The 24,500-nt window shown below is 43.1% G+C and overlaps 1 protein-coding gene across 13 annotated transcripts in view; it reads left to right on the forward strand.

The window, feature by feature from the left end:
- SRRM1 (serine and arginine repetitive matrix 1) overlaps nt 1-2,625 on the forward strand; it is a 36,698-nt gene extending 34,073 nt beyond the window's left edge. For all 13 annotated transcript variants that reach the window (XM_036742914.1, XM_036742920.1, XM_036742922.1 and 10 more), the window contains 2 exons: nt 21-209; nt 1,586-2,625. In XM_036742914.1, the coding sequence (XP_036598809.1) occupies nt 21-209; nt 1,586-1,690 (294 nt within the window). In that variant the 3' untranslated portion in view covers nt 1,691-2,625. The remainder of the gene's footprint in view (nt 1-20; nt 210-1,585) is intronic.
- The last annotated feature ends 21,875 nt before the right edge of the window (nt 2,626-24,500 follow it).

Raw genomic sequence — 24,500 nt, forward strand, 5'->3', positions numbered from 1 at the left:
CTTTTTTCATGGCTTCTCAGAATTCAGACCAGGAAGGTGGTGGGAAGAAAAAGAAGAAGAAGAAGGACAAAAAACACAAAAAGGACAAGAAGCACAAAAAACACAAAAAACATAAGAAGGAGAAGGCGGCAGCTGCTGCTGCTGCTGCTGTGGCATCCACCACCACATCAGCCCAGGAAGAACCTGAAGCAGAGACAGAGCCCAAAAAGGTAACATGGGCACTGAGCTGGGTACAGGGGCTGCTCTGCTGCCACTGGGTAAAGTCAGGAGGCAAGCCTTCTGCTTAGAAAATACTTTTCTCCTCATTCACCCCACTGCCCCCACCCCAATTAGGAGGGCAGTTTGTTTTCCAGATATGTTGGGGACTTCTGCTCTTGTATTCACTCGGGGTCACTGGGTCCCGTTTTCTTTCAGGGGTACTAGGGTGTTGTAGATGGTGGGCGGGTAAGATAGTTGATCTTCTGATCGAAGAAGAAGCCTTAGAATTCCTCTAGCTTGGCTCTCTCACTTAATAGATGAGGAATCAATCTAAAGTCCAGAGCAGTTAGCCCTCTGGGTCGTAGAGATCACTGGTGGGACCACGAGGTTTCCCAACTCCCTGGCCAGAGCCTCCTTCTGCTGCCACCTTTGGTGGCCCTGGAGCTGCGTGAAGCTACTGAATGAAAGGGTAGAACTTACATGAGCCCCCAGGCTCAGCTTGAACAAATACGAACGAAGCTTTCAAATAATGCAACCAGCTGACAACAATCCAACAGATAGTGGTGAGAGGAAAACGTAATTGTCACCTGTGCCCCTCTTCTAAGAGTTTAATCTGGTAGTAATATGTCAAAGTGCTTGGTGTTAAAAGTATCATCTGCTTTCAAGACAGTTGGTGAATGGATTGGGCATTGTAGCCAGTTCTGACTTGCACAGTGAGTAGACCTGATACTTTCCAAAGCCACACTTCAATTGGTGTTGTCTTGATATTCTTCCCTATTCATAAAACAATGGAAATATCACCGTTTCCCCTTTCTTAGGAAAGCCAAGCCACAGGAAAGGTTGTTTTCTGCCTTAGGTTGGAGAGCAAAATTCAGTGATAGAGCACACACATTCCCCTAGTTATTGCAGTGTTGACATTTTTCCTGTGTGATTCAGGACCTTCCGTTACTGGGATCTGATTCTCTGAAATGCATTGCACTCAGCTGTCACCTCTGTGGCTGAGGCAAAGACCAGCATGAATAATTTTGAGAGGAATAAAATGGCACATATATTTTACTTTGAGATGTGGTATGATTTTTATAGTTCATTTACCTCTTTGACACTGTGTTCCAAGCGTAGGTTGAAATGAAGCTGGATTTGCCCTCTGAAAGGCAGACTGGCATAAGGAACTTCACTTTGGATGGGTGTTAGGGCCTGAGGCCTGGCCCTGACACTCCCTTTGCCACATGGCTAGGGACAGGGTCCTCTATCCAGTGTGGCAGCCATCAGGCTTGGGGGAAAGGCAGGGAGTCTGCTCAAAAGTCCTTGTGAACCTCTGGAGCTGCTAATGTTTCCTCTTGGCACTTGTCAGTGATTAGAAAGATGAAGTTGGATTTTCTCTCTGCAGGAGACCGAGAGTGAAGCTGAAGACAACCTGGATGACCTAGAGAAACACCTTCGGGAAAAGGCACTGAGGTCCATGAGAAAGGCGCAAGTGTCCCCACAGTCCTAGATGGGACCGTTTGTTATAATGTACATTTGATTGGGTTTGTACTCAGATTCCATTTCACAATTGCTAAAATGTGTTTGAGCTTTAGGCTATAACATTTTGTTGTCATAATTGCTAGGTTGAGGTTCACCATGTAAAAAAAGGGCATGGATTTACATTACAAAAGGTGTCCACAGTGTACTAGTGACATTCATTGACAGCCAACATAACTTCATTTAGAGACATTTTTAAGGGGAAAAAAATTTTTTAAAGGGGTTTAAGTACGGTTGACAGCCGTCTGGTTCCTTTAAATCCTCCCAGCCCTGGCCGTACACAGAGGTTATCTTTTAAGTTCTTGTTCAATTCTTGGCCCCCCTGTAAGTTATGAGGCTTTGGCCTTGAAGCTGCCCAGAAGAGAGACCACTGTTCACCAGAAGTCGACACAAGCATTTTTAATGCCACACTCTTTTCCCATTGCTGTCGTCTCTGCTGAAGTGAATCAAGATTAGAGCTCTGAGGACGGTCCGGAAAACGAACGCACGCTGTTCGCCAGGACACTGTGGGCTTATTCTGATGTTGTAACTAGTTGATTTGGAACACTGGAATTCCATTTTTTCCTGTCTTGTTCCCCCACCCCACCCCCCCCATTTGCTTGTAAGGACAGTTATGCCCCAGAAAGGTTCCTTCAGTTACATAAAATTCTGTTTGTGAAATGACAGCATTGCCCCATTCATAATTCTTGTCTTGTTAGGGTTCTTCCAGTTGGTAGACTGAACTTTCAGAGCTGTTTGCTTTTGAAAAGTGGAAGGATCTCAATTTTGGATATTGTCATGTTTTCACCGTTTTATTTTATTTTGTTTTTTGTTGGGTTTTTTTGTCTTTTTTTTTTGTTGGTTTTTTAAAATAAAGCTATATAAAGCTTGTGGATTAAACAGAATAAATTTCTAAATTTAAAAGCATGTTTGTCCTTGTCTCATTGAAGTATAATTGGTTAGGAAGGGCCCTTAGAGACCATATGATTCCCACCTCCCCATTAATGGCAAATGGGGGCTATTTATAGAAACAAATATTCAAAGCCCTCTGGAAAACATGCCCTTGTTTCTGCCCATTGGAGCTCTCTCCAGAGGACGGGGAAGGAAAAACAGGGCCATTTACCTCTGCTTTCTTGGTCAGGACAGAGCTCTTGCTTAATCAATCTTTCCAAATGGGTTTTGCCTATGTGCCAGCTTTCTCTTAAGTTGACAGCCTGAAAAATAATGGTATTTCTTTCCAATAAGTATTGAGTTTTTGCCTCACTTTCAGTCAGCAGGATTTCCCATTCCTAGGGGAGTGGATAGACCCCAGTAGGCTTCCAGAAGGACCCAAGCACACTTTTATTTCGAATGTGAGAGAGAAGAGGCTCAAAGGATGGAAGGTTTTGTGCTTGAAAGACTTAGCACATCCGAGTTAATATCTGGGTACGGTTTTTAGAATAAGGGGTATCAGCCAATCAAGTGTTGAGTACCAACTGTGCCAGAACAAAGACAAAACCCGAAATCCAGGCCCCTGAGTTTACCTTCTATGGAGTAAGTCAACAGGCATACAAATAGGTTGATAAAAGGCAAAAATACAAGATCACCTTGGTGGGGGTGAGTGGGGGAGGAAATCAGGAGAGGTTCCATGTAGTAGATGTTACTCAAGCAGAAGAAAAGGTCAGGAAGAGGTAAGGTGGGAATGTGTACATCATGGAGCCTTGAGTAGGAAGGGGAGGACTGAAGTATAGTTGGAAAGCCAGGTTGGGCCTGGCCATAAAGGGCTAAGCTGAACAGTGGAGCTCCTATTTGCTCCTGTCACTGATCCTATTTGGGTCTGTGACCCCAGTGCTACCCTGGAGGGGTGGGAGTTAGGTTTTAGGGCATATTATGCCTGTGGCACCCTGGACCCCTTCATCTATGAGATGGGTACTGCCAGTTTTCTCTGAGATTTCATTCCCCCACCCCTTCTGTAAATGCTCTAGGGGCTTATTTGAAGAGGTAGCAACCACTGTAAGTGCATCTCCTTAATCACAGAACGTTAGGACAGGAAGGGACGTTAGGTAGAATGGAGTCCTACCCCCTAGTTTTACTGAAGCTGAAACCCAGACAGAAGTGACTTACACAAGGCTTCCTAACAGAGTCTAGTACTCTGGTCTGGCTCTGTTCTGTATTGAAGTAAACCCTAAGTAGGGCAGGACTCCCCAGGACTGGAGATGTGGGAGCCTGAGGCCTTAGAACCAGAACACCTGAGACTGACGTTCCTCCATTACTTTCCAGAAGAACTTTGGACGCCAGCCTGCCTTTTCTCACAAGGCTTCCTATGACATCAAGTCAAGCAGCTCATGGGAAAGCATTTTATAAGATAAAATGCAGTACAAACCTAAAACACACAGTTGGAGCACCCTCTAAGAGTCCATGAAGTGTTTATGGCTTCTCCAGCGCTGGTCACACTGTCCCACACGGCAGGCGTCACTCATCTGATGCTGTGCTTAGCATCTGCCACATGCGTGACCCACGGCCTGTGTTCTAGGGCACGGGCAGTTTTGCATGGAGGCTACTCCAAGAGCCTGGCTCTGCTTGAGCCAAATCACACCCTGTCCTTTTTGCCTGGTCACTCTCACTCTGAGGCCTTTGTATTTGGAAAGCCCAGCACAGCCTGTGCCTATCGTGGCATTCTGGACTCACATGAGCTCCCTTCTTTGAGGGGCTCTCAGAGCCCAGCTCAGACCAAGACTGGTGCAGAGGCATCTAGCACATGGCCCAGACCAAGTTAAAATGTCATTGGGAAATAACATAACAAATGAAAAGAACAAGGAAACAAACAGGACCCTGCTCTTTTCTAAGTCACCTTGTGCCCTGTAGGGATCCTTATGTACTGTTCAGTCCTCCCATTTCTCTTTGACACCAACACCCCCAGTGGATAGAGGACATCCCCTGCTTTTCCCAGGTTCTCTGTACAAAACTCCAAATTTGTTTTGTTTTTAGCACTTCACTGGGCTTCTGATGAAAAGATATGTGACCTCTCCTTTTTGAATGCCATTGGTGAGGAGGAGTCACTAACCGTGGCCTTAGTCTTCATACACATGCCCACTCAGTGACAACTTCATGGCAGCATCTGGCCAGAGTGCCACCTTGGCCAAATCAGTCACTAGTTGGCTAGACCCCTCACGTGAGAACATCTGTTGGAGAGGGTAAATCAAGGTATCTCTAAACAAGGGGAAATAGGTGGTGGAAATCAGGAGATACCGTAACAGAGACAGAAGCATCACTTAGAAGGATAGTTCATGGCATCCTGAAACAATTATTGGAGCTGGAAAGGACCTTAGAGAGCAACTAAACCAACATCATTAGGATACTGAGGCCGTGAATGGAAGTGAGTGGAAGAATTTGAACCAGTCCCAGAAACCAAGTCCTCTTCAACGATGGTGTCAAATGGAAACAGCCCTGCAGCCACTGACTGAGCCAGAAAACAGTAAATTAACATCTATGTTGTATTTTTTATTTATTTTGTTAAATGTTGCCCAGTTATATTTTTTTTTTAATTTAAATTTATTTATTTAACATATTTGGTTTTCAGCATTGATTTTCACAACAGTTTGAATTACAAACTTTCTCCCCATTTCTACCCTCCCCCCCACTCCAAGATGGCTTATATTCTGGTTGCCCTGTTCCCCAGTCAGCCCTCCCCTCTATCACCCCCCTCCCCTCCCATCCCCTTTTCCCTTCCTTTCTTGTAGGGCAAGATAAATTTCTACGCCCCATTGCCTGTGTATCTTATTTTTTAGTTGCATACAAAAACTTTTTTTGTTTTTGAACATCTGATTTTAAAACTTTGAGTTCCAAATTCTCTTCCCTCTTCCCTTCCCACCCACCCTCCCTAAGAAGTTGAGCAATTCAACCTAGGCCACACATGTATTATTATGTATAACCCTTCCACAATATTCATGTTGTGAAAGGCTAACTACATTTTGCTCCTTCCCAACCCATCCCACTTTATTGAATTTTCTCCCTTGACCCTGTCCCCTTTCCAAAGTGTTTGTTTTGATTACCTCCACCCCCATCTGCCCTCCCCTCCATCATCCCCCCCTTTTATTTTTTTTTTATCTTCCTCCCTCTTCTTTCCTGTGGGGTAAGATACCCAACTGAGTATGTATGGTATTCCCCCTCAGGCCAAATCTGATGAGAGCAAGGTTCACTCATTCCCCCCTCACCTGCCCTCTCCCCTCCTCCCACAGAACTGCTTCCTCTTGCCACCTTTATGCGAGATAATCCACCCCATTCTATCTCTCCCTATCTCCCTCTCTCAGTATGTTGCTCTCTCATCCCTTAATTTCATTTTATTTCTTTTTGATATCTTCTCTTCATCTTCAACTCACCCTGTGTCTGCTCTCTCTCTTTTACATATATATATATATACATATATATACATACATATATAAAAACACACATATATACACATACATACTCATACATACATATACACATAGATATATACATACATACACATTCACTTATATATATACATAAACATATATATATATGCATATTCCCTTCAACTACCCTAATACTGAGGTCTCATGAATCGTAAACATCATCTTTCCATGTAGGAATGTAAACAAAACAGTTCAACTTTAGTAAGTCCCTTATGATTTCTCTTTCTTGTTTACCTTTTCATGCTTCTCTTGATTCTTGTGTTTGAAAGTCAAATATTCTATTCAGTTCTGGTCTTTTCACTGAGAAAGCTTGAAAGTCCTCTATTTTACTGAAAATCCATATTTTGCCTTGGAACATGATACTCAGTTTTGCTGGGTAGGTGATTCTAGGTTTTAATTCTAGCTCCATTGACCTCCGGAATATCGCATTCCAAGCCCTTCGATCTCTTAATGTAGAAGCTGCCAGATCTTGGGTTATTCTGATTGGGTTTCCACAATACTCAAATTGTTTCTTTCTGGCAGCTTGCAGTATTTTCTCCTTGATCTGGGAGCTCTGGAATTTGGCGACAATATTCCTAGGAGATTTCGTTTTGGGATCTATTTGAGGAGGCGATCGATGGATTCTTTCAATTTCTATTTTGCCCTGTGGCTCTAGAATATCAGGGCAGTTCTCCTTGATAATTTCTTGAAAGATGGTATCTAGGCTCTTTTTTTGATCATGGCTTTCAGGTAGTCCAATGATTTTTAAATTATCTCTCCTGGATCTATTTTCCAGGTCAGTGGTTTTTCCAAGGAGATATTTCACATTGTCTTCCATTTTTTCATTCCTTTGGTTCTGTTTTATAATATCCTGATTTCTCATAAAGTCACTAGCTTCCACTTGCTCCAATCTAATTTTTAAAGTAGTATTTTCTTCAGTGGTCTTTTGGACCTCCTTTTCCATTTGGCTAATTCTGCCTTTCAAGGCATTCTTCTCCTCATTGGCTTTTTGGAGCTCTTTTGCCATTTGAGTTAGTCTGTTTTTTAAGGTGTTGTTTTCTTCAGTGTATTTTTGAGTATTTTTTTGGGTCTCCTTTAGCAAGTCATTGACTTGTTTTTCATGGTTTTCTCGCAACCTTCTCATTTCTCTTCCCAATTTTTCCTCTACTTCTCTAACTTGCTTTTCCAAATCCTTTTTGAGTTCTTCTATGGCCTGGGGCCAGTTCATGTTTTTCTTGGAGGCTTTTGTTGTAGGCTCTATGACTTTGGTGTCTTCTTTAGGCTGTATGTTTTGGTCTTCTTTGTCACCAAAGAAAGAATCCAAAGTCTGAGACTGAATCTGGGCGCGTTTTCGCGTCCTGGCCATATTCCCAACCAACTAACTTGACCCTTGAGTTTTTCAGTGGGGTATGACTGCTTGTAGACTAACGAGTTCTATGTTCCACGTTTGGGGGGGAGGTGCCAGCTCTGTCAGACCCGCACTACTCCTTCCCCAAGAACCCCCAGTCCAGACTGGGCTTAGATCTTCAGCAGGCTGTTGCACTCCTGCTCTGATCCGCCACTTAATTCCTCCCACCAGGTGGGCCTGGAGCCGGAAGTAACAACAGCTGTAGCTGCCCCACCTCCGCTACCCCCGGGGCTGGAAGCCGAACCGCGAACTCCTTCCACTCCCGCAGCTTTTCCCACTAACCTTCTCCGCAGTCTTTGGTGTTTGTGGGTCAAGGGGTCTGGTAACTGCCACAGCTCACATATTCAGGGCGCTAGGGTCCCCTGCGCCCGGCTTCTGATCTGGATGGTCCACGCCGCTCAGGCTGGGCTCTGCTCCACTCCGTTCCCAGCTCCCAGCTCCGTGTGGAATAAACTTCATCCAGAGACCATCCAGGCTGTCCTGGGCTGGAGCCCTGCTTCCCTCTGCTGTTCTGTGGGTTCTGCCGTTCTAGAATTGGTTCAGAGCCATTTTTTTATAGGTTTATGGAGGGACTCGGGTACAGAGCTCACTCTAGTCCCTGCTTACCAGCCGCCATCTTGGCTCCGCCCCGCCCAGTTATATTTTAATCCAGTTTGGGGACTGCATTTAGGAGTCTTACTCCTGTGGGCCATTGCGAATTGGATACCTCTGCTCTACGTGAAGCAGTACCACCCAAAAAAAGCCCCAAACCAACCCTGTTCTGTAAGATGCAATCTCCAAAAAAGATCTGGGGTTTTTAATAGACTCCATTATGGCTGAAGATAAAGACAAGTGTGACTTATCAGCCAAGAAAGCTAATGTGATCTTAGGACACATGGGGAGGTATGGGTCAGGACCAGACATGATAGTCATGCTGTGGTGAGACCTCATCTGGAGTGCTGTGTGTAGACATACACACATACACACATACATACATACATACAAATTGGTCATTGTTCTCATCTGCCCATTCCACTGGGAAAGTCTCGATATGCTTGGAGTAAACACCTCCCCTAACTCACCGACAGATTCGAGGCCTGTCGGTTACCCTCAACCCGGTTTAGCCTGTCTGCTGAGACGGTTTTACTGGGCTGTGGCTGCTGTACATGTTACAACTTCTTGGGGTCACAGATGAGAGCTGGGTGACAGGTGGACCCTAAAGGCGGTTGAGCAGCCCTGAAAAGGGCTTGGCCCTGGAGGTGCTAGTCCTCCCTGAGCACTCTATACACCCCACATAGGTGGGCAGCTAGGTGGATAGATAGGTAGGTAGGTGGATGGATAGGGTAGGCATGAGAGATGGAATATACATATATTTTATTATAACATGGTAACATAATATGCCATAATAATATAATACATAACAACATATACATATATTATATATATTATATATTATATTATAACATAATATACATGTGTACATAAACACGCACACATATTGTCATGAGATAGTGCCATATAAGGGTCAGTTGAAGCAACTGAGTATGTTTTAATGTGGAGAGGAGAATACTGAGGTTAGATGGACAGGCTTGGAAGTTTCAGATATTTGAAGGTGGATCATGGAGAAAGAACTGGGTTTCTTGGCCCTAGAGAGCAAGCTCTAATGAAAAAAATCCGACAGCTGGGTTTCACTGGTAGAGGGAACTTTTCCAGGTGAGAAAGTCCCCTCTACCAAGAGCAGGCCTGCATCTTCTAGCCTGAGATTAGAATTGCTTGGGATGCCAAGAGGTTGGTTCACTATCTTGCCCTGAGTCCCAGCCAGTCTGTGTGAGAGGCTCGACTAAGTCTTCCTGCCTTTCAAGGCTGGCTTTCTATTCATCATGCTGTACCTTTCATAAGCCTGAAACTAATACACACACATACACCCACATATACATACATATGTGTGCATGCATATGTAGATATTGTAGACAGATAAAGATCTCACTTGAAAGTTTTTGAGGTGATCCTGGCAGATTCTAAGATTCTCCAAGAGGTGGAACATTGAAGCCATGCAGAGGGTTTGATGAATGGGAACATGAGGCAATGACCGAAGCTGCCTCCAAAGCCCACTTCTGCTCCTAATTATAGCTCCCTGTTGTAGACAAAGTAGAGTGGGCCTTGGTTTGCCATTTTAGCACAAATGCTGTGACTCATCCAGCCAAAGAAAGCAAACCCAGCTATCTGAACTGGGATGGGAGGTGAACCTGCTTCATCTTGGAGCTGAAACTTTTTACCTCCTAGCCCAAAAGCAGGGGGAAAGGCTTATCCTTCAGCACGGGAAATCTTAATGTTGGAATCAGAGAATTTTAAAGCTGAAAGGGACCTTGATAACAGAAGCTGGAAATCTTAGAAATGATCTAGTCCAACCTCTTACTTAGCAGTTGAGAAACTGAGGCTGCCAGAGGGAAAAGGGACCAAAGGGCACACCTTATCCTTAGTGGCATAGCCAGGAGCTGAACTGAGTCCGTCTCTTCTGCCTGCAGAACATGGGCTCCTTCCAGCAAAGCAGAGACTCAGAAAATTACCCTGTGCTCTCCAGGGATATCATTTTCCCTCACCCAGTCCGGATGATTTCCTCTTCCTTGCCTTGTTTTCATGGAAACGACAAACATGAACTTAGACCGATAGGGTGGAAGGGCCTAGCATGCTACAGCCCGTGGGGTCACAAAGAGTCCGACATGACTGAACAACTGAACAACCTTGCTAATAGGATCCAACCAGAAGGAGAATCCTGACTCCTCCAGTGCAGCCTCAGGCAGCCCCCAGGAGGATTGGCGTGGGGATGGGGCAAATCAGCAGAATGATGGGGAGAAGGAAATAAACCAAGAAGTGAACTGGTCAGAGAGTGTGATCAGGGAGAATAAAATGAAATAGTGAAATAAAAGGAAACTAATTAGAATTATTTCATAATTTCATAAAATGAAATAATTGGAAAGCTCTCTGCAAGCCTTAAAGGCCCATTTAAATGCCAACCACTAACTAACTAGCAAGTTTTATTTCTCAGTATCTTCCATAGCTCTGAGATCTTTTAGAAGACCTGCACTGAGTGCTTATTGCTTATTAAAACCCTTCCAAGCTCAGGTCCAGTTCAATAGACAATAGATATTTTATTAAGTACCTAGCATGTACCAAACATTGTGCTAAGTGCCAGGATACAAATAGAAAAAAGGAAAACCAGTCCCTGCCCTCAAAGAACTTACAGTCTAATGCCATTGAAAACATGCTTCAGGGAATTGTGTAGCACTGGGGGAAAAGTCCTGATTTGGAGCCAGAGACCCCAGCTGTGTGATCCCTCTCTGGCCCTCAGTTTCTTGTGTGTAAATGAGTGTGTTCAACTAGATGATTTCTGAAACTCCTTCCAGCTCTAGATTTCTGCTCCTGTTTGACCAGGAAAGAATGTGGGGTATGTAGTAGGAGAAGGAGCTGACAGATGGGACCAATCAAGTGTTTTGTTGGTTTTATTTTTGTATCAGACCCGTGATGTCATTCTTATAGGGAGCTCCTGGTGTGGAAACAACATCTATCAATGCAGATTGGCACCTGCCCTGCAATTTATAGTTTTAGGGATTATCAAGGCTTGGAAACTCTCAGAACGTAGAAACTCAGTCACCATCGGGGTACTGAGATATCAGGTTACTTACCTGGGGTCACACAATTTACTTGGGTCAGAGTAAGGACTAGAACCCAGGTTTTCTGGCTCCAATGCTGGCTTTCTATTCACTATTCCATATGTCACTGATATCCAGGAAATTATTCAAAAATCCAGCAGGCCCCTAGCATGTTGGGTGAATCCCCTAGGGTAGGTTTTATGGCAAAGAATCTCCTAAGGATAGACAGGTAAGGATGGGTTCCACTACAATTCAACAAGCATTTGTTAAGCACCTCCCTTGTGGGTGAAGTAGGGGTAGTCAGTGCCCTAAGATGTAGATGACCTCCCTGTGCTGAAGGAATAGAGCGCCTTCCTGAGCCTAAGAAACAGAAGAGATTGCTGTTGCTAATCCGTTTCCTTGGAGGTTACCTTCTATTTACTCTGTAGATATCTCCTATCAACAAAGTTGTTTCCTCCATTGGAAAGTGAGCTCCTTGAGGGTAGAGACCACCATTTTGCCTTTCTTGGTATCCCCAGCCCTTAGCCCAGTGCCTGGTACATAGTAAGCGCTTACTAAATACTTAATAAATGGCCACGAGTTGTCTTCCCCATTAGTTGTCAAGTCAACCAGCATTTATTAAGTGCCTACACTGCCAAGAACTGTGCTAAGCTCTAGGAATATAAGGAAATAAAATAATCCTTGCCCTCAAAGAGCTCACAGTCTAATAGAGGAGACAACAGGCAAACAACTCTGTACAAGCAAGACATATGCAGGACCAATTGGAGGCGATCTCAGACGGGGATTAAGGTTACAGAAATCATGAAAGACTTCTTGTAGAAGGTGGGATTGTAGCGAAGACTCAAGAGAATTCCAGGTATAGAGTACAGCCGGTGAAAAAGCAGAGAACCAGGAGACGGAGAGTCTTGTGCAAGAAGAGCACAGAGTAGGCACTTAATAAATGTACATAGACATTTTAAAAAGTTTTCTGAACTAAAATGTAAAAATATCTTCCTTGGTTGTTCTTGTCCTCCGCTCTGTTTTCTTCTCTTCCTCAATTCTCTTTCACTCCTTCCTTCGGCTTCCTCTTTCTCTACTTGTCTTTCCCTTCACTCCCTCCCTCACTCCCTGCTTCTTAATCCTGACTATCTGCCTTTTTCTTATCTCAGTCGATGGATCAAGCAATAGCCAGTAGGTGGCGCTGAGCACTAAGCCCAAGGTGGGCCATGGGTATGGGGACAGCCATATGGGAGAGCCTAATGAGGAGGGAACTTTGGTAAATGGTCCTGGAGCTGGAGAGTCCCTGCATTTGGGACCAACCTTCTTCACACTCTCCCCTCCCTCAGCTATGCCGACCCTGCCCAGGATAACAGTAACAGAAACAACAATAACGCCCAATATTTGTGTTGTGTTTTCCATATATTATATCCCCTGAGAGGTAGATGCTCTTATACTAATTTTACAGATAAGGACACCGAGGGTGGGAAACTTGAATTGACTTGCCCAGAGTCACATGGCTATTAAGTCTAGGTGGGAGGATTTGAACTCAGGTCTTCCAAACTCCAGATCCCGTATTTTATTCACTAAACTGCCCCCTCTAGGCCCAGGGAGAGGAAGATGTCTCCAGAAGGGATGGAGCCCTTGTTAACAGTAGTTAGAGGCCTGGGATAGGAGGGATAGGACCCTGGATCTGGAGGATTTTCTAAAAAAAAAAAAAAAAAAAGCTAAAATGAATGCTTTGTTTCATTTTTGGGAGGGGTGGTGTGGGGAAGAAATGCCAAGAATAGCACTTTTTGTTGTAGAAAAAAAAGCTGGAAAGAAAATCGGGGCCATTGATTGGGGACTGCCTGGACAGCCAAGCATGGGACATGAAGGTAGTGAAATATCACTGTTTTGTAAGAAATGATGAATATGAAGAATTCGGGAGGACTTGGGAAGAATTGTAGGGACGGATACAGAGCAAAGCAAGCAATACCATCTGAACAATTCACCTAGTGATCACAGTAATCTAAAGGGAAACAGTGCAGAAAGACTCTTCATTCTGATAACACAACCACCGATCCTGGCTTCCTAAGAATGGCTGGGAAGTGGCTCTCCACAGAGGAGGGGGGGCCTACAGTCATGGCCAATGTGTGGATTTGTTTCAGCCATACGTACTTCTTTGTTATAAGGGACGATGGAGAGGGTTTGGGGAAGGGACTGATGATAGTGATATAAAAAGGGGTAAAAAACATTAGTAAAACATTTAAAAAGGGGGGAGAAAAGGCTAGATGGGGCTAGCAGGGTAACTGCTTTAGCCAAGAAAGCTAAGATGACCATAAGCTACATTAACAGAAGCATACCATCTAGTCTAGTCACAAGAAGCATTTATTAAGCACCTACTTTACATATGGCCAGAGTAGGAAGATCATGTGTTTGAGGAACAGCAAGGAGGTCGGTGTCACAGATTCTCAGAACCCAAGAAGGGGAGTGGAAGGTATAAGACTGAAGGGGGGTAGGAGGAAGAAGAAAGGGGAGGTCATAAAGGACTTTAAAAGCCAAACAGAAGATTTTCTAGGGAGTAACGGGGAACCACTGGAGTTTATTGAGTAGAGGTGAGACATGGTCAGACCTGAACTCTGGGAAGATCAATTGACAGCTGAGTAGAAGATGGATTGGAGTAGGGAAAGACTTGGGGCAGACAGACCCACCAGCAGGTTATAGGAATAGTGGAAGTATAAGGTGACAAGGGCAGTGTCAGAGGAGAGAGGGGGTGAATATGAAAGAAGCAGAATGGACGGGTCTTGGCAACAAGATTGGATGTGGTAGGTGTCAAAGATGACACCTAGGTTATGAGCCTGGGTGACCAGGAGGATCCTGGACAGTAAAAAGGATGTTAGGAAGAGGGGAAGAGTCATGGGGGAAAGATAACGTATTCCATTTTGGACATATTGAGGGGAAACTCCCTAACAATATGAGGCATCCAGTTCAAGATGTCCAATAGGCAGGTGGAAATATATCTGACAATCATCTGCATAGAGATGATTATTAAATTCATGGGAGCTGATGAGATCACCAAATGAAATGGTATAGACAGAAAAGAGAAGGCCCAAGATGGATCCTTGGGGAACCCTCACAGGGAACAGGCATGACCAGGATGAAGATACAGCAGACAGAAATACATAGGTGTGGACAGAAAGATAGTAGGAAAACCAGGAGACAGAAGTGTTACCAAAACCCAGAGAAGAAAGTCTCCAGGAATAGAGGGTTATTGACACAATGAGGGCCCCATATGGAGCGCTGGGTTCAGTTTCTGGGGCCATGTTTTAAGAATGATATTGACAAGTTGGAGCCCAATCAGAGAAGGGTGACCAGACTGAGGAGAAGACTGGAGAGCGTGCCATGGAAGGAAATTGGGAATGTCTAGCCTGGAGATGAACAGGGTTAATGGGGAACACCAGAGCTGTCTTTCCATATTTGAAATGTTACCATGCTGAAAAGGAATTGGACTTATGCTGAAAATCAAAGGACTGAACCAGGAGCGATGGATGGGAGTTGAAAGGTCAGATTTGGACTTATGGAAGGAGCTCACCATAATGGCCTTTTCACTGGAAGTATCCAAGCAAATGCCGGGTGACAGTCATGTGGAAAATGTCATCAGAAAGATTCCTCTTCAAGTAGGGTCATTGGATGAGGTCACTGAGGTGCCTTCCAGAGATTCTGGGATCCTGTCTATAGGTGGGGTCAGATTGAGCACTTAGGAAAGAGATCTGTTTCCCTCCTGGTCAACAAGTGGATAGATTCTGAAGGGAGTCCCACAACCTTCGATGTTACAGCCCAACCCCTCTAGTAAGTCATACTAGTTCGTATTTCTGTAAGCATTTTACGGTTTGTAAAATACTTTCTTTACAACAGCCCTATTAAGGGGTAGGGGAGTAGGATAGCAGCAGAATTATCCCCATGTTACAGATAAAGAAAGCAAGGAGCCAAGGGGACATGATCTGACCATCAGCCACTGGCTGTCATTTAAAAGAGACTCCAGACAACAATGTTCACATACAGCCTTGGTTTCTTGGGAGTTTGTTTTAATGGCAAGTGTCCTGTATGATAAACTGAATGAATGAATGAATGAATACCATTTATTAAGGGTTTGATTTATGCCAGGCAGAGGAAGTGCTGGGAATACAAGCAATTAAGTCAGTCCCTACTCTCAAAGAGATTATAGTCTAATGGTGGAGAGAAGCTATGCTATAGGCGGTTTCAGCTTCAAGTCACCTGGAAGAGTTCCATGATCCCTTAGGGTGCAGAGGCAAAGCTGATAGTGAGGGCACCTCCTTTAATATAATTTTTATTGATAAAATGATATCCACTTCTGACACTGAGATGCTGGACAGCGCCAAGGACTTCTGGCAAACGCTTTCTCTCATGGTAGCTGTGGCTGCTGAGGAAGCCGCCTCCATGCTGGTGGCAGTTGGAGGTGGTGGTTGGAGTGGAGGTGGTAGTTACACTCACCTGGTACATGCTGCCTCTCCCACAGGGAGCCCTGCTTGCTTGTCCCGAAGTGGCAGTTGGTGGGGATGGCTGGCCCCTTCTTCACAGAGGTTTTTCCTCTTGACAATGGCTTCAGTGGCTGGGCTGGAAGCAGGGACAGTCTTCTGAGGAGTAGAGGCAGACTCCTCTCCCTGGGGCCTTTGGGTCTTCCTGACCATTGGTGGCAGGTGGTCAACAATTGGTGGCAGTGTAGATAATGGACCCCTTTCTCCACAGGGGTTGGCCTCTTACCGATGGCTGTGAGGGCCTGTCTAGAAGCAGAGTAGGTGGGATGAGATGGGATCCTGCTATTCCCTGGGCTCTTTTCACCAGGTCTGAAGGGAGGTGGGTTTGGCTCACCTCCTGTTCTTCCCCCAGGGTGCCTTGCTGCGTCAGCTGGGCTGGTGTGTCTGCCTGACAGGTGGCGGTTGGTGAAAAAACCCACAGAGATCATTGTAGATGTGTGTTTTTTTAGAGCCAGAAATAGTCTGAGCTTATGGCTAATTAAGGGCTTGGTTAATCCCTATGACTCAAAAGAAGAAGGGGAAAAATAGCCAGCACAAATCTGCCTGCATGTCACCTTCAGGGAACCAGTCACTGGTCTTTAGCCCCTGATACAATATATTTGTTGTGGTGACGAATCAGGAGAAGGCTAAGGCAGGAATCTCTAAAGTGGGGATAATAACTGGGAGGTGATGGAAATCATGGAAATATGATCTTCACAATATTAATGAAGAGAAAAATTCCAACCCAGCATCCCTGAGAAGAATGTTCAGTTAATAGACGGAATCCTAGAATGTAGAGTGGTAGAGCTGGACACACCTGAAAGACTGTCCATTCTAAACTCATATTTACCGATAAAGATACTGAGGCAGTCCTGGGGAAATTGGGTCTACCACATTGTACTGCAACAAAATACTATTACATATACCAGCCAAAAAAAAAAAGTGAGGGTTCTGATGCTCTGCAAATTCAGGATCAATAAGCATTCCTGTGGGTACATATTATCTTAGAAAACCACACATTAAAATTATCTACATCTTATTATATTTTTATATCTTTTGTTGAATTTTTCCCTATTGTATTTTCATCTGGTTTGGGCCATGTTTGAGAATATTGCAGGCCTGGACCCACATGTTTGACACCTTTGGCATAGACAATGCTAAAGGGTCTCTGTCACAAGGTCAGTTATAGCTATGTTTATGACATCATCTTGAGACCTTCCCTACTCACCTAACAGGCTCGTGTCAGAGGCCATGGGCAGGATCTCTGAACAAAGTTCAACGATCAAACAAGAAGCATTGATTAAGCAATTATTATATTCCAGGGACTGTATGAAGCACTGGGATACAAAGAAAGGCAAAAGCACAGATGTAGTCCTTGCCCTCAAGGAGATTACATGCTGAAGGGTGACACAGCTAGAGACTAAAAGGGATGCAACCTTAAGAGAGGAAAGCTCACTGACTGAGGGGACTGAGAAGATCTACTGTGTTGTAATCTCAGACTCACCCTGAGCCAATCATGAGGCATCCTGGCAGACTGGGGCTCTGGTGAACTAATCATATCTCCCTACTTAGCTCCTTGTTTAGCCATTTTAGTCATGTCTGATTCTTTGTGACCCCATTTGGGGTTTTCTTGACAAAAATACTGCAGTGGTTTGCTATTTCCTTCTCCAGCTCATTGTACAGAGAAGGAAACTGAGGAAAACAGGGTGAAGTGACTTGCTCAGGGTCACACAGTTACTAAGTGTACGAGGCTACATTTGAACTTAGGTCTACCTGACTCTAGGCCTGATGCCCTATGCTACCAAGCTGCCTGGCACTTAGCTACTAAGTAATTACTATATCCTTCCCCCACTGGAAAACATCACAAAGCCCCAGATTATGATAGTGATGGTGGTGTAATGAAGGGACTAGCCAATGCAAGCCCAATCCTTAGAGCAGGCTGAGATTTTCTCTTCTTGGTGGGTTATACAGAACATGTACAATATCCCTTGTGTTGGTTTAATCCAGCATGGAAAGGCTTGGTGAGCCTCTTCCAGCCACAATGACTGAAGAACATTGTGGTGATGTTGAGTTTTCTGGTTGGTTCAAGAAGCCATCTTGAAGTAAACTTGGTGAGGCCCTTTTCTCAAAGAAAGAAAAAGACTCACTGGGCCAGAAGTCATGAACTACCCCCTCAGTCACACATATTCCATATTGAGATAGGTAGATAGATAGATGTAGATAGAGATAAGGAGAGAGAGAGAGAGAAAGAGAGAGAGAGAGAGAGAGATTTACCTTCATACTTCAGGCTTGAATCCACTTTCCCCAGAGACTTTGTGTACACAAGAGGATAACTTCTGGTCTGGGAAATGTTTTTGTAATTTCTCATCTTGCTGTAACTTTTCAGTAAATACTCTCTTATAAAAACAACTTGATGTCAACTGGCTAATAAGTATTGAGAACACACCAGATGGGGGCTCATGAATGAGAGTATTAAAACCCCAAACCCTCAGGGTTATCTGTAGAATACTGAGGGGAAGAAGTCAACTGATCTTTGAGGACCCAATGTGCCAACAAGGGAGGAGGAGGAGGGGAAAGGAAGGGGAGGAGAGTGAGCCCAGATGGGGTGCTGTAACACTAACCCTAGCCCACCCTCCAGCATCCTTAGAGTAATAGCAGCTACAGCAATAAGCTGGAAAGTCCTTGGAAAAGCTACCTACATTCACTGCCTCTACTTCCTGTCCTCTTAATCACTCATTAGCCCTTTGCAATTTGGCTTCTGACCTCATTGCTCAATTCAAGCTGCTTTCTCCAGAGCTACCAAGGATTTCTTTCTCTCTCTCTTTTTTTATTGTTCTCATTTCAAATTATGAGTTTGAAAATTATGAACAGAAAATTTTAACATGCAAAACACAAGAAGACTGAATATGAAATTGAATTCTGTTTCATAGTTTTTAAAAGTGTATAATAAACCTAACAGGGTTTATTATTATATTATTATTATAAACCTGTTTGTATGTACCCTTTCTAAATATTTTGGAGTTTTTCTAGGTGTTTTAAAAATGCTGTTTTAAAATGTTTGCTACTTCTATCACTACCTATTAATTTATTTGCCACTCCTCAAAACTTTTTCAGAATGATTTTAAACCATGTCTTATTTGTCTGGGAGTTCTGAGGTTGATTTATTCATCCAAATATGACTTACCATGAGTATCTATTACAGTCTATTAAAGAAATTCAGCCCAATGTTAGCCTATTAAGATCTTTGGGGATCCTGTCTATCATCAAATATGTCAGCTAATCCTCCCAGAATTAACTGATCTGAAAATTTGGTAAGCATGACATCTATGTCTTCATCAAAGTAATCTGATATTAAAATATCAAATATTAATATTTACCAATAATATTAATAATCACCAGTAATATTAATTAAATATTGGAATAATGAAACAGCCTGTATTGAAATGCAAATTCCAGGAGCATTCTATGTCAGACCTTCCGATCTAATGTTGAGTTATTAATTAAAGTCTTTCGGTCTAACCATTCAATTAGTTGTGGATGTCTTTAATTATGTTCACATCTACCCCACATCTCTCCAGACCTTTTGCATGTAGACAGCTGAAATGTTTTGTTAAAATCTGGATAAACCACAGCTACAGTATTCCCTTGATATACCAGGCTCGTAACCCTGAAAAAAAAAGAAACAAGGCTAGTCTAGCGCATAACTCATGGTTGAAAAAGCTGGTGATGATCTCTTATTTGCTAAAGGTGATGGTCTTTTCACAGTGCCCAACCTTTTTACCTGTCTACTACATACGACATTGTTGATTATTCTCTCCTCTGGATTTTTGTGATGCTGTCCTCTCCTGGTTCTTCTCCTGTTTGTCTGACTGCTCCTCCATCTCCTTTACTATCCATATTATTCTCTTTAATTATTTATCATTTTTCATTCATTCAGATGTGTCAGACTCTTCATGACCCCACGGACCAGAGCATGCCAGACCTTTCTATCCTCCATTATCTCTCCAACTCTGTCCAAGTTCATGACATTATCCATCCATCTCATCCCCTGCCTTCCCCTTTTTTCCTTTTTCCTTCAGTCTTTCTCAACATCAGGGTCTTTTCCAGTGAGTCCTGTCTTCTCATTAGGTGAGCAAAGAATTTAAGCTTCAGCTTGAGTATATGACCTTCCAGCGAATAGCTTGAATTAATTTCTTTAGGTATTGACTGATTTGATCTTCTTGCTGTCCAAGCAACTCTAAAAAGTCTTTTCCAGCACCACAATTCAAAAGTGTCAGTTCAGCCACTCAGCTTTCCTTATAGTCCAACTCTCACAGCCATACATTGCTACTAGAAAAACTATAGCTTTGACTATAGGGACAAAGGTCAGCAGGGTAATGTGTCTGCTTTTTAGTGTGCTGTCCAGATCTGCCATAGCTTTCCTTCCAAGGAGCAAGCATCTCTTAATTTCATGTCTGCAGTTGCTGTCTGCAGTGATCTTTGAGCCCAACAATATAAAATCTGACACTGCTTCCATTTCTTCTCCTTCTATTTGTCAGGAAGTAATGGAACCAGTTGCCAAGATCTTAGTTGTTTTTCTTTTTTTATGTTAAGCTTCAAACTAGCTTTTACACTCTCTTCTTTCCCCCTCCTCAAGAGGCTTCTTAATTCTTCTTCACCTTTTGCCATCAGAGTGGTATTGCCTGTCTATTTGATATTTCTCCTGGCAATCTTAATTTCAGCTTTTGGTTTGTCCAGCCTGGCATTTCACATGATGTGCTCTTCATATAAGCTAAATAAATAAGGTGACAACATACAGCCTTGTCACTCTCCTTTTCCAATCTTTTTTGTTCTTTTTTATTTTATTTTCCCCAAGTTACATGTAAAAACAATTTTTAACATTTGTTTTAAAAACTTTGAGTTCCTAATTCTCTCCCTTCCTCCTCCCCCCGCCCATTGATGAGGCAAGCAATTCCATATAGGTTATACACATGTAGTTACACAAAACATATCCATAATAGTGAAAGAAAAAAAAAACAACTTTGAGAAAAAATAAAGTTAAAAAAAGTATGCTTCAATCTGTATTCAGATACCATCAGTTCTTTCTCTGGGGATGGATAGCATTTTTCATCATAAGTCCTGCAGAGTTGTCTTGGATCGTTGTATTGCTGAGACTAGCTAGATCATTCACAACTGATCATCTTACAACATAGCCCGGTTACTTTGTACACAGTACATTTCACTTTGCATCAGTCCATGCAAGTCTTCCAGGTTTTTCTGAGAGCATCCTGCTCTTCTTTTCTAGTCTTAAACCAATCGGTTATTGCATGTTTGGTTCTAACTGTTTCTTCCTGACCCACACACAGGTTCCTCAGGAGACAAGTAAGATGATCTGATACTCCCATCTCTTTGAGGACTTTGGCGCATTTTCTTGTAATCCACACAAGACTTTGGTGTAGTCAATGAAGCAAAAGTAGATATTTTTCTGAACTCCCTTGCTTTCTCCATAATCCAGAAAATGTTGGAAATTTGGGCTCTAGTTCCTCTTCCCCTTCAAAAACCAGCCTGCACTTCTGGTAATTCTCAGTTCACATATTGCTGAAGCCTACCTTGTGGAATCTTAAGCATAACCTTGCTGGTATGTGAAATGTGCACAGTTGTTTAGTAATTTAAAATTCCTTGGCATTGCCTTTCTTTCTCATTGGGACATGGACTGATCTTTTCTAATCCAGTGGCCACTGCTGCATTTTCCAAATTTGCTGGCGTATTGAGTGCGGCACTTTAACAGCATTATCTTTTAGGATTTCAAATAGCTCAGCTGGAATTCCATCACCTCCACCAGCCTTATTGTTAGCAATGCTTCCTAAGGCTCACTTGACTTCATCCTCCAAGATGTCTGGCTCTAGGTCAGTAACCACACCACGTTGTTTTCGATGATGTGAAGATATTTCTTGTATAGCTCTTCTGTGTATTCTTGTCACCTCTTCTCAATCTCTTCTGCTTCTGTTACATCCTTACCATTTTTGTCTTTTATTGCGCCCATTTTTGCATGAAATGTTCCCTTGATAGTTCTAATTTTCTTAATGATATCTCTTGCCTTTCCCATTCTATTGTTTTCTTCTGTTTCTTTGCATTGCTCATTTAAGAAAACCTTACTCTCCTTATGGGTCTCTGGAATTCTGTATTCTGTCTCGTATTTCCCTTTCTCCTTCACATTTCACTTTCACTTCCTTCTTTCCTCAGCTATTTGTAAAGCCTCATCAGACGCCATTTTGCTTTCTTGCTCTTCCTTTTATTTGGGATGTTTTTTGTTACTGCTTCCTGTACAAACATTGAGAACCTCTGTGTAAGTTCTTCAGAAACTCTATTAGAGCTACTCCCTTCACTATTCATCACCTCCACTTCATATGCACAAGGGATGTTATTTAGGTCATACCTATATGGTCTAAGGGTTTTCCTTGCTTTCTTCAATTTAAGGATGAATTTTGCAACAAGAAGCTCATGATCTGAGCCACAGTCAACTCCGGATCTTGTTTTAACTGACTGTATAGAGCTTCTCTCCCTTTGGGTGCAAAGCATATAATCAATCTGATTTCTACATTGACCATCTGGTGATGTCCATGTGTAGAGTCAACTTTTGGGTTGTTGAAAGAGTGTTTGCTATGAACAGCAAGTTATCTTAAAAGTCTCTGCCCTGCTTCATTTTGTGCTCTCAGGCCAAACTTGCCTGTTATTCCAATTCTCTTTTGATTTCCTACCTTAGAATTTCAGTCCCCAACGATGCAAGTGACATCTTTTTGGGGGTGTTATTTCTAGAAGATGTTGTAGGTCTTCATAGAACTGATCAACTTTGACCATCTTTGGCATCAGTGGTTGGAGCATAGACTTGTATTACTGTGATGTTGAATGGTTTGCCTTGGAGTCAATAGCCACCATTCTGTTATTTGTTGAGATTATAGCTAGTACTGCTTTTCTCACCCTTTTATTATGAGGGCTATTCCATTTCTTCTAAGGGATTCTTGCCCTTAGTAGTATGGGTAATGACTCCTTAATTGTAGGTGTTCTCAAAGATCCTCTTCTCTCTCTGTTCTCTCTCTTTGTAACCTTATCGCCTCCCAAGAGTTTATGTATGATCTCTATGCAGCTAATCCCTAATATATATCCAACCTCAGTCTCCCCCCTGCACTTCAGTCTCACATCCTGTTGGACATTCCAAAGTGGATGTCCCAGAAACATTTCAAACTCAACATGCCCTGAAACTGAATTCATTTTCTTCTCCCCCAAACCCTCTCTTCTTCCAAACGTTCTTTCTATTAAAGGTACCACCATCCTTTCAGTCTTCCAGGTTTGTAAACTCAGCATTATCCTCAACTCCTCACCCCATGTAACAAATCAGTGGCCAGATCTTGCAATCTGACATATCTGAAGCCTACTCTGCACTCACACAACTACCACCCTAGTTCAGACGCTTATCACCTCTTGCCTAAATATTTACAACAACCTTCTAATTCGTCTTCCTGGCTCAAGTCTCCTCCTACTCCAGCCCATTCTACACACCAGTATCAAAATACATTTCCTTAAGCACAGTTGTGACCGTATCACCTGCTTAGTCAACTCCATCGGTTTCTTATTGCCTCTAGGATAAACTATATAAACTCTTCTGTTGAACTTTTAAAGCCTTATATGACCTGGTCCTAACCTATCTTTCCATCCATCACTCTCCCTTGGACTCTCTGACCCGGCCAAACTGGCCCTCTCTGTGTTCTTCACACATAACACTCCATCTACCTCCTCCATTCCTTTGCAATGGCCACCCCTCATGCCTGGAATGCACTCTTTATAGCATCCCTCTTTGCCTTCAAGATGCAGTTTGGGGACCACCTTCTACATGTAGCCTTTCCTGTTCCCATGTGCCACTGCTGATGCCTTCCCTCTCAGGTTATCTTGTATGTAACTACTTTGTATATTTGTCTTTATTTTTTATTTATACTAGCTGTCTCTCTTATTAGAATGTAAGCTCTTAGATTGGGGGATTGCTTCATTCTTTATACTTGTTTCCACAGCACCTAACCCAGTACCTGGCATACAGTGGGTGCTTAATAAACTCTTGTTGGCTGATTTTCATGTATATTTTATCATTAGCCTCATTTACAGATAAGAAAGCTGAGGTTTAGACAAGTCAAATGACTTGCTCAGAGTCACACAGCTAGCAGATATAGGGAACTGGGGGGTGGCAGTTAGGATTTGAATCTTGGTTTTCCTGATTCCAATTCCAGGTTAAGTTTGCTTGCTCTCTCATGCTCCCCTTTCCCCTCCGTTCTCATATTATCATTCTCTCTATCTCTGTGTATGTCTTGCTCTGTGTCTTTGTCTCTGTTTCCATCTCTCTCACCATCCCCATTCCCCTCCATCCTGTTCCCTATGCATGGGTCTGTCTAGAGACCCTTTCTCTTCTCTTAGGCAGTTAAGTGGCTAAGTACATAGAGCTCTGGGCCTGGAGTCAGGAAGACCCGAGTTCAAATCTAGCTTCAGACCCTGGGCAAATCACTTAACTTCTGTTTGGCTCAGTTTCTTAAACTGTAAGATGGGGATAATAATAGCACCTACCTCCCAGGGTTATCGTGAGGATAAAATATTTGCAAGGCACAGTTTCTGGCACGTAGAAAGCTCTTAATAAATACTTATTTCTTCCTTCTCCCTATACTCACATTGATTTTATCAGCTCCCACTACTCAGTTATCTCTGTGCAGATAACTCCCAAGTCTATGTAGCCATCAGAGTCTGTCTCCCAAGCTTATCTACTGCTTGGGGACACCACCTCCCGGGTGTCCCCTAAGGCATCACAAACTCAGAATAGAAATTATTATCTTTCCGCCCTCAATCCTACCCCTATTCATAA

The sequence above is a fragment of the Trichosurus vulpecula genome, chromosome 2, assembly GCF_011100635.1.
Source record: "Trichosurus vulpecula isolate mTriVul1 chromosome 2, mTriVul1.pri, whole genome shotgun sequence".
In the NCBI taxonomy this organism is placed as follows: domain Eukaryota; kingdom Metazoa; phylum Chordata; class Mammalia; order Diprotodontia; family Phalangeridae; genus Trichosurus; species Trichosurus vulpecula.